The following is an 11244-nucleotide window of genomic DNA, read 5'->3' on the forward strand; positions in this document are numbered from 1 at the left end:
CTATTATTAATTATTAACATTTACTTATTTCTGACCATTTCAAGTAATGATCATCTATATTTTGATAGACATTTTAAAATAAAATCAAAACAAACAAGCAAAATGTTGAAGTAATGAATCCTTAAAGCACATTTTGTTAATTTTCCCAAACAACATTCCTTTTCCTTCTCTTATGCAGTGTTAAGAAAATAAGACTCGAATGCTACTTCGGCATCATTAGTTTCTGATTCTCCTAATCAACTTCATAAAGAAATTTAAAAACAATTATAATAATTTTCTATCAAGTATCCAAAGACCTGGACTCAAGACTCGTCCAATTTCGAGACAAAAATCGGATTTTTGGATCATTGTGCTCGCAAATGCCCTGGTAGGATCTCAGCAGTGCTCAATCACCCTAGGAGAAAATAGCTCCCAAAAGGAAGACATCATTTAGGTGACAAGAAAGCTCTCTAGAAGCCCTAATTCTCCTAATCAACTTTATAAAGAAATTTAAAAACAATTATAATAATTTTCTATCAAGTATCCAAAGACCTGGACTCAAGGCTCATCCAATTTCGAGACAAAAATCGGATTTTTGGATCATTGTGCTCGCAAATGGCCTGGTAGGATCTCAGCAGTGCTCAATCACCCTAGGAGAAAATAGCTCCCAAAAGGAAGACATCATTCAGGTGACAAGAAAGCTCTCTAGAAGCCCTAAAAGAGAGAGAGAGATGATCACCCAAAGAAAACCAAAATTGAATCAACAAGAATGATCTCTTCAAAAACCCTAATGAAATTCTCCACCTCCATAAGGTGAGAGAGAAGATTATTTGGGCCCAATGAAGGACCATCAGTGTCTGTCTCTAAAATTCCGGGAATTTAACTCCAATATTGGCAACTAGAAGATTTTAGAGTTCTCTCTCTCCACCCACATCGTCGTAGCTTTTTTTTAATTAATTAAGATCGACTACAAATATCTTTAACTTTTTTTTAATTAATTGGGATCGTAGCTTTTTTTTAATTAATTGGGATCAACTACAAATATCTTTAACTTTTTTTTAATTAATTGGAATCGACTACAAATATCTTGTGATCGGCCACTCTGTTTTATTAGAAGAGCCAAAATATCTCTAAACCCGAGAATGATCAAAGTATACGTACTCTATATGAGGGAATAAGAAAAATCACCCATTGGAAGAAAACCACCATTGCAACAGCAACGAAATGGGATCTTACTAAAACTCCCATCAAATGAATTTGGGAACTAATTGACCAAATAACAAGACAAAGAAACTACAAAAGCAATTTATCTTCTCTCCCTCTTATTATCTACACAAGAAGCCAGATGCCCCATCCAACCCCCACAGAAACCAAGGGGACCAAGAATCACCCTTCTCTCTCTGTCTCTCTCTCTCTCTCTCTCCTCACACTTCCTCATCTCTTGCATGGTGCTTCACCCTTCCAAAGCTTCTCCCTTTGACAGGCCCATGTGCCCGGCTCGCAGGCTCTGGGCCCATGGGCTCAACCCACACTGCAGAGCCCATCTCCATTTGGGCTATTCTCACAGCTCCTACTAACTTTTCCGGCAACTCTTCCTCGCTTTGGGCCTCCACCACAAACCCCATATCAACAGTAACTGAGGTCACATACCCTAAAGCCAAATGCAAAATAGCATTAGCTAAAGCCGAGGACCCGATATCTACATCAATTTCAAAGTAGTTATCGCCCTTTAAATACCGACAACACAACGCCTTGCCTAAGAGGCAAGCTGAGTGGTTACCAACCGCCGCTTTTACAATCCAAGGGCCCTTGACAATGCGGTTTACGATTTTGAACCGAGAGTTCCGGAACGCTTCGTCACCATGCACGAATTTATAGAGCAATGAGTCAGGATGTAAGGGATCATCTGATGCAAAGTAGAATACTGCACTGTGGTGCTCGCGCCCTGGTATTACAAGAGATTAAAAGTAAGAAATATATTAATGTTGTACTATGGTCACAAAAGAGTAAAAGGACTAATATGGCAGACAATGAGATACAATTCTTAGGCCTGAAAATGTTAATGTGAGAGAAAACAGTATTTGAATGTTATGAGCCTAAGGAAGATAAAGGAATAAGAATTTTCCTTTCTGATGAACAATATTGTTAATAATGACAGATCTATCTGAGCTTGAAGATATGCAATCTACAAAGCAAATCACCACATGTGATTAGGCAGTGAATTGAGCACTAAGTAAAAAAGAGTTCGATTAAGTAACTCATTGAGATAAGCAACCACCAATCAATAAAAAAGGCCAATTTGAGGGGTGCCCTGTTTTTTCTTTTCCTTTTCGTTTCTTTTTGGAGCAAGGTTTAAAACCGGCTGCCCACATTTGCAAATTAGCAACTTGTGCGAATCCAGGTCATCCGTTCGGACTTGACCAAGTTTGTCAGAAACTCGACCGAGTCTCTACAAGTAATAACAGTAAAATATAGGAATCGGCAAGTTTGACCGGTTCCTTATGGACTCGAACACACTACCGAGTCCAAGTAACTCAGGCCAGTCTGGAGGTGCCTGAGTTTACAAACACTGGTCTCACTATGAATCCAGATGCAGCATCTTCATTAAACATTTAGCAAATCAAAGCCATAATAAGGGGGTTATCATGTTAAATTCATCAAATTCTTCTTATAAAATCAATATTCCTGAGAAAATAAAATTATTCTCTACTTAATTACTGCCTAAACCCAATTTGTAAAATCCAAACTCCTTGAGTGAATACTCAATCAACTCTTTTCTTCTCAATTCACTACCTGAAGACTCATTGGGAGAATGAACATCCCTTATTCCTTAGAACACACAATCAAACTGTCCTCTACCCAATCCCGGGAATGCCTCAGTGACAGGCTTGGAAAACTCAAACAGACTTGGTCAAATTATCTCGATCTCAGTGGGGAGGCAAGTCAAGAACCCAACCCATGGGAAGAGCCGAGTCCAGCAGGTCCCAATATTTTATTATTATTTGCTTGGATTCCTCCGAGTCTGCGATACCGGATTCGGGTTAAGAACGCTAGTGAGTTCTGACCGGAGTCCTCCCACACTTCTCAGAACTCCTCTGTACTAAATTCTCTACCTGATGCCCTATTTCTAACAGTAACATGTAAGAAATAAGAATCCCTTGTCAAAATGGATCCTTAAAATGACAAATGAAATACTATTAGCTCGAAGCTTAAAAAAAAAATGCAGGAACCAAAGTTCCAAAGGATCCACAAATTAACTAAAAGATACTGCTTGGCCTGAAATTCATAAAAAATGGCAAGGATACCCCTTCAATGGATCAAAAAAATACCACAAAAATTAATCAGCTCAGAATTCGCCATAGGATTCCTCCCCTCAATGGGTCCATAAAACAAACATGAAACCACTACCTCAGCTTTCAGACTCAAGAAAAAAATGGAAGCAAATCTATGCCTAATGGATCCTAAAAATTGCATAGAAACACTACTAAACTCCAAATTTCACAAAAAAAAACAGCAAACCCTCCCAAGATGGATTAAAAAAGGAACATAGAAAACAATACTCAGATCCAAATTTCCATAAAATGACAAGAACTGCTAGCTCCAAGGCATTTTAAAATCAGAAGGACACCATTTTGCTCAAATTTCACATAAAAAACAGCTATCAACCCTACATAGCTCTAAATTTCACAGAGTTAGTATCGTTCAACAGAGAGAGAGAGAGAGAATTAACAGCTCTAAATTTCACAAATAATGCTAAATAGAGAGAGATAGAGAGAGAATTAACAGCTCTAAATTTCACAAATAATGCTAAAGAGAGAGAGATAGAGAGAGTAAAAAGCTATAAATTTCACAAATGATGCTACAGAGAGAGAGAGAGTCGTATCATCTTGCCATATAACAAAAAAGACATCCCCCAATCCCTTATTCATCTAACATCTGGTCTTAAAAAACAAATAAGTAAACTATTAAAAATAAAAAAAACTACTTTATAACACACACATGCAAACACACATCTAAAATTAAACAAAAAGGAAAATAGGAAAAATATCAAACCTGGGATCTGCAAATTAACGGCGAACATGAAAGCCTTACGCGCAGACCCAGAGGCCTGGGCACGACGAAGAGCAGTGGCGACCCTGTTGTCCGGACGGCTTAGCAAATTGTCGAGCCGGGCACTCGACCTCAGCCAATCGACCGCGAGTGGCTTCAAGAGCCAATCGCCAGAGGGGGATTTCTGTTTTTTGGAGAAGTAATTCTTGGCCCTGAGAGAGAAGAGGTCGCCAGGGGGTGGGGCCCATCCATTGACGCCTGTGTGAAGGTCGACTTCATCGAGGGAGCCAGCGAGGCGGGCCTCATGCTTCCAGTCGATCGGTGGGGGAGGAGAGAGAGAGGGGTTTTGGGGGGAGGGTTTCTCTTCACGTGAGGGTCGTGGCTTTTGCTTTGTTGGGCACATTGTGGATGACACACTCTCTCTCTAGGGATCTTGAAGCCTGCCTGCTTCCTGCCTTGGGTCCTTGTCTCACAAGGATCCTTGAATCTCTCTCTCTCTCTCTCTCTCTCTCTCTCTCTCTCTCTCTCTCTCTCTGGGGATCTGAAAAACTGCCTGCTTGCTACCTCGGAAGGAAGGGTCTCCGGCTTTCTCACTCCTTTTCAGGGATCTTCTTGCCTCCCTGCCTGCCTTGGGACTCTCTCTCTCTCTCTCTCTCTCTCTCTAGCTTCCTGCCCTAATCCCCTGGAAAGAAACTCTCTATCTCTCTAGATATTCCCTGCCCTAGAAGGCAGGTCTCTCTCTCTCTAGAAGTAGAAGGAAAGGTTTCTCACTCTACTATAACTTCTCGTCTTTTTCTCTCTCTTCCTTGGGATATCCCCTCCTCGCGTGCCTACCCTAAAAAGGAAAAACCCTCTCTCGCTCTACCCTCTGCTTCCGTTGCCCTCTGATATCTGCCTGCGTGTGCTTAAGTGTCTCTCTCTGACGTCCTCACTCACTTTCTCTCTCTAACTTCCAGCTCTCCAGACTGCCTTTCAAAGAAGGGATCCATCCCTTATTTTATCTCTCTAACGCCCCTTCTCATTCTTCACATAAAGAAACTCCCCCTTCCTCTCTCTTCAGATAAAGAAAAGGCTTTCTCTCTCTATCCCCCTTCCTCTCTCTTCAGATAAAGAAAAGGCTTTCTCTCTCTACCCCATTCTCGCTCTTCAGCCAAAGAAAAGGCTTTCTCTCTCTACCACTTTCGGTCTCTTCAGCTAAAGAAAAGGCTTTCTCTCTCTACCCCATTCGGTCTCTTCAGCTAAAGAAACCGGCTTCCCATAAAACAGTGACGCACGCTTATAATATGAAGAGAGACCATAGTTAAGAGAGTGATGAAATGATCCTTGCTAATTTTTTCGAAATCGCTAGGTCCACCCCAATCCTAATCAAATGACGATAATGGCCCTGAATACCTTAAATTAGGCTGGGCTGGGCTCGGGCCGAGCCGATGGTTTAGCCCGGGTATCAGCCCCGCCAAATTACCACTTTTTGGACCCGTCTAAAACTAAATCCAAATTACACTTTTTGGACCCGTCTGAAACTAAATCATAAACTCTTTGTGGCCCAATTTGTATTATATCATTGAGGCTCCAGCCCGGACTCCAAAAATATTAATTTTATGCTAAAAAATATATTCATTCACCATTTTGATCTCAATGCTATAAATTCAAAAAAATAGATTTAAAGCCTTCAAAATATTCTATCTTTTAAGTATCCATTTTAGGTTTTACCATTTTATTAAATCTGCATTATTATAAAATCTCAAATACCATAGTCAGAAAAACAACGAGATTTGCACAACTTTCCAAGAGTTTTTGAGGCCGAACTGCATTTTTTAGTGAGTTTTGACGTACAAGCTTACACACTATGTGAAAAGTATACGATTAAACCAATTCCTTTCAAATGAAATAATCACACCTGTCGTTAGATGTAGAGTTGTGGAGCGGTAGGGTCAACTTTGTACTGTACTATTGAACTGAGATGCACCTCAAAAAACTATCGGAAAAGGTTGGACTTATGCTTAATTTGATCAACTCAACCTCAAGGCCTAAAATTTAATTATTTATAGATATGTTTGTTCTGCATCATTTTATAACCTTAAATTTCATGATAAGGGGTGACAATAGAATTTTATGCCATTAAGATTTCCATCGAACAAAACTATTATTATGATATGCGCTTTACTACTAATACAAAGAGATCACTTATATAGGGGATCACTTACAAAGAGACCATGTATCTATTGTATATAGAGGTCATAATCATTCATGTCTCTTAAATTTTAAAATAGATGGTTGTGATAGTGTTATTAAATAAACATAAAGTTAAAAAAAAAAACTTTTTGGACTTCATGACTCACCCCCAAACCATACAATTTGACTTGAGATCTAATGAATATGAATTATTTATGACCTCTATATACAAAAAATAGATTGTCTTTTTATACACAATCCCATATTATAAAGGAAAATTGTTTGATATGGTTGTAGCCCTTTAGGCCGAACATCTTGGCCTTAACATTATAGTCGTGGAAAAAAAAAAAACGATTTCAAGCTCAAAAAATAGTTTATATGGTAACAAATTATCTAAGTCGTCTATTTCTCCCTAAAAATATGTGTTCATGGATCTGCAAGATCTGTACTTTTTTTTTAGTTTCAAAATTTAGTGTACTTTTTTTAAATTAATTTAGAGCCATTATAGATATTTATGTTGCCGAAAATAATTTCTGATTGATAATTTGAGGTGAGGGTTTATTTTGTGTTCTTAAAATCTAGGCCTTACAGAAATCTCAAGCATAAATAAATGTTTTGAGTTTAACTATAGTTTTCAAAACTTGATCGAGCTGGAGGTTAGGCCAATTGAATTTCCAACCGGTGCTTCGATTTCCTCAACGCTGTGCAACTTCAGAGTTGACACGTGTCTTCCATAATATTTATCAGCTCCGCGCTAACTTAAATGGCTCAAGCTGAGCTGGAGCCACAACGAAATAACGAACTTGGACCCTTTTTTAGCCTCTTTACCCCGAGTTGAGATCGCTTGTGTTTTGCTCCCGCGGGAGCAAACAGTTACCATTTACTCCATCGGGCAAAGGACCTACTTTGGGAGTATTTTCTGGCATGAAATTCTGGGACGCTCTACCTTTCATCGCAATTTTAAATCTGTGCATATATATGTGTGGGATTGTTGTCCCTTAAATTTCAAAATCAGTGGTCATAATAATTTTTTAGAAAAAAGAGACTATTTATCTTTTTTTAAGAAAGTCGTAATTATCCGTAATCATTGGATGTCAAATTAGATGACTTGTGGCAGAAAAGTTCAATATTTTTTTTTTTTAAGTTTTAGTTTAGTAATTGAGATTCATACAGCCACCTTATTTGAAATCTAATGGACAAGAGTAGTTGTGATCTCTTTGTAATAAAAATAAAAAATTTCTTCTTCTTTTTATAACTAAAAATAGATAGTTTCTTTTGTATATGAAGAAGGATTGATAGAGCTCTAAAGTTAAATCCATCAAAAATATTAATTGACTTCAACAACAAAATTTGTTATCCTTTGTTGACATTAGATGATCTAAGGCCTTGTTTATATCAATGTTGAATATGAAAGGGCACAATAACATATATCTCTTTAATGGGTAATTTTAGGGCCAGTCAATGTCCCTTCTTGTCTTGCCACTCATCCGTCTCAAGATTCTCATCTCAACTGCATATAGTAAAATTGGTCTCATAATTGTCTTATAAGACCTTTCCTTTAGCTTCATTAATATGCATCGATCATATAAAACTCCAGCTGCACATCTCTACTTGGCCCACTCAACTCTAATTATATGTATGACATTTTATTCAATCTCTCAAATTTTTTGGATTATTGACCTAAGATATCGAAAGTAAACTCTTTGTTATATTTATTATCTGTTAATTTTAACTATTTCTTTGTCTCTACTCCTATTATTACTAAACTTGTATTCCATATACTTCATCCAACTACTTTAAAAACCTTTAGCAACTCCTCAACCATCTAATATCTAAACGTGCCCGTTTGGACGTATCCATCATTCACAATTAAATCTCATAACTCAATCTCAATTTACTCACTCTTGAATAATCCCACTCGTGAGAAGTATGTCATGCTTCTCCCCCCTGCTTATCTAATTAAAAAAAAAACATAAACAAAAGACAAAAAATCCTCTATGCATTGCATAAAGAATATGCTTCTTTCAATGTCATGAATTACCTCATTCATAATTACGTTGTTTAAGGAAAAATTTTATACTTACCTTACATATATAATTTTTATAATTTGTATTAGAAAACCACAACCATCAGATCTGACCAAACAGCTGGGAAAATCATTGGATAACATTAACTATGTTTATCAGGTCATAATTAATCCAAACTTTTATAGTTGGTTCACTCCCAACCTTAGGATGTCTTGAGAGTTGAGACAAAAAAATCATACATGCCGAAAAACATAGAATCACTGTTTCAAAAACCGGCTCAGTCAACCGAATCAGGCACCAACTGGCCCGAGCCAGCTCCATAGTTCCATATTGCATCAGCAGGTTACTTCAACCTTATTCTGTATTGAAACCCAAAAGCAGTTAAATCACTGAGAACTGAGCGAGTTCATTAGATCTTTAGACCCGAATAGATACACCATCAGTTTGTAGCCATCTCGAGCAGTTTCAAGCTGGCTGGCTCATCTATTATTAGAACCAATGTTTCAAAACCCCAATTCGTGGGGCAGATCCTTCAGCCACAAATTTGTTTCGGATAAATTAGAGGTTTATGGGGTGAGCATTTGGATGAGACATAAGAAAATATTATAAAAGCTTTTAAGAAAATATTATAAAAGCTTATATATATATATATACTATTTGGGGAGAATCGGTCCATAACCTCGACCATCCCAAAACTAATTCAGTCCTGACCAATTTCTATCCAAATCAATGACTGGATTGGAAATTATTGAGTTTTCAAAATACTATGTAGAATGTTGCCAAGAAACTCACCTATTTTTCCAATTTTTAGCGTTCACCCATAGGGGTTGGGCCTGGCCAGACTTGGACACTATATATATTTAAAATGTTATGTTAAATATATACATGTATATTTAAATATTATAACTAAAATATGTAGCTATATTTATTTAAATATTATCAAAATAATATATATTAAATAACATTATTCGGGTCGGGTCGGCATGGACCTAGACCCGAATAGTTTTGGGGTCCAATAGTTGAACCCAGACCCTATCCACCAGGTCCAATCCTTAGACTCATACTCAAACCAGGTTGGGTCCAGACATTGAGTCCCGGATCCTTTGCCACCCCTAAATTCACCAACCTAAGGTGCTTCTCTTACTCCCTAGGGTGCATGTGTGGTAAATTATTTTTGTGGCTTGGCTTGTGGCTTGGATTCATGGCTTTATAATGTAAAGTGGCGAAAATTATGTTGGTGGTGGTGGTGGACAAGGGCGTGGACTGGCTTTTGTCTGCGTCACACGTGACAGCCTACTTTTCTTTTTATGAAAATTAAAAAAATAACCGACGGACTACAAAATATTATATGCTCCCGCGGGTACATACATAGTCCCTCTGATTTTTTTTATTTTATTTTTTATTTTTTATTTTTTTGAGAAGAAGACTTTTTTAGGACCTAAATTTTGAAAGAAAAAAAGCTCGACTTCAAAAAGACGGATAACAAGAAAGGGATTGTATGCAAAAAGATTATTTATCTTTGGGTGGGATTTGCATAAGGTTGCAAACTTGTAACATTAAACAATCAAATTAAAGCGCACCTCCAAATTTTATCTTAACATATAATTTTAGTATAAAAATTTCTTAGGATGGCCCGACAATCTATTTTCATGTCTAATTATAAAATTTTAAACTTCAAAAATGATTCAAATCAAGTAGATCTATAAACATATGAAAATCTTAAAAATCAACTGGTCCAGATAATTAATTGGAATATACAATATTCTTAAGTCTCGAAAACTTTTTGTTCATATTCATAGATCTCGTTATCAAGATGATCAATTAGAAGGTTTTTCAATATAAAATCAGCATTTTTCAATGAAATTATTAAGTACACATTAATTCTACATTTTAAGGTTGCAACTTTATATAAATTTTTTCTTTTATCTTCTATACATGGAGATCGCAATCATTCTCACTCATTAGATGTCAAATTGGATGGTTTGGGGTGGGTCATGAAGTCCGAGAGCTTTTCTTTCGGAACTTTGTATCTATTCAATGACACTCTTACAACCACCCATTGTGAAATTTGAGGGATTAGAATAATTGTGACTTCCATGTACAAAAAAATAAGTGGTTTGTTCTTAGAGAATCCCTAAAATTAGATGCCTAGAGACGTATGGTATACTCAGTTGGATTCAAAGTCCCAAATCTAAATTTTCAAATTGTGTGATACATTCAAGCTATCAAATATTGCATGCGATGATCTCCTTAATGCAAGGTCTTAAAAGTATACATTCCTAGAACAAAAATCACCGACATCATACATTTGCCTCAATAATTGATGTCCTAAGATTGAAGATTCAATAATAGAAGTGTTTAATTTTGGGGTCAAACATATCAAAGTCCGTAGAATTTAAAAATTTCCAATATTTAATGAAGTGATCTTATTGCAAATCTCTTTATTTAATTTTAGATATAAAAATTGCGACTACTCCGTCGGAGTATGCATAGAATATCCTATGAGATCACAATGTGGTAGCTTTGAAAAGAAAAAGGAAAAGGCGTTGGACGGCCAAAATTTCGGATATGGTTTTGGTAACTAGTTCGGATAACCGGATGAGCCAGATGGACTGACCCTTCACCAGACCAGTCCGAATCTGCATAATTGGCGATTCAACAAAAATTTAAATAAAAAAAAAGCCCCCTAAATAACAGAATTAGATGGACAAACAAAGAACCTTGAACATACTCATATTTTTTGTATTTCTTTGATAATTTAAATCTCAAATTAAGAAAAATAGGAAACACGGACGATCTGTAAAATGGAGAGAACTGGGCCAATTTTCGATTCTGAGAAAGAAATTCCCTACTCACCTTCTCATCCTGTTTGGATCAGTTATTTCTAATCCAGATAAACCATTTATAAACCATGAATTCCTTAATGTTTATTGAGGTGAATTCAGGTTTGAGATTCCCTTTTTCCTTGAAATTACAAATTATGGTCCATAAATTATACGAACTTTGGATGATTAGA

At 36.8% G+C, this 11244-nt stretch overlaps 1 protein-coding gene across 1 annotated transcript; it reads right to left on the minus strand.

The window, feature by feature from the left end:
* Positions 1-1170: 1170 nt before the first annotated feature.
* On the minus strand, positions 1171-5023 carry LOC18435646 (protein ENHANCED DISEASE RESISTANCE 2). Its single transcript, XM_020667840.2, has 2 exons — positions 4033-5023; positions 1171-1924 (listed from the first exon to the last, which is right to left on the minus strand). Exons 1-2 carry the CDS (start codon positions 4430-4432, stop codon positions 1404-1406), a joined length of 921 nt encoding a protein of 306 aa, XP_020523499.1. The 5' UTR covers positions 4433-5023; the 3' UTR covers positions 1171-1403.
* Between the last annotated feature and the right edge of the window lie 6221 nt (positions 5024-11244).

This window comes from Amborella trichopoda, chromosome 12 (genome assembly GCF_054954075.1).
Source record: "Amborella trichopoda isolate Santa Cruz 75 chromosome 12, AtrichopodaSantaCruz75HAP2 v2.0, whole genome shotgun sequence".
Classification (NCBI taxonomy): domain Eukaryota; kingdom Viridiplantae; phylum Streptophyta; class Magnoliopsida; order Amborellales; family Amborellaceae; genus Amborella; species Amborella trichopoda.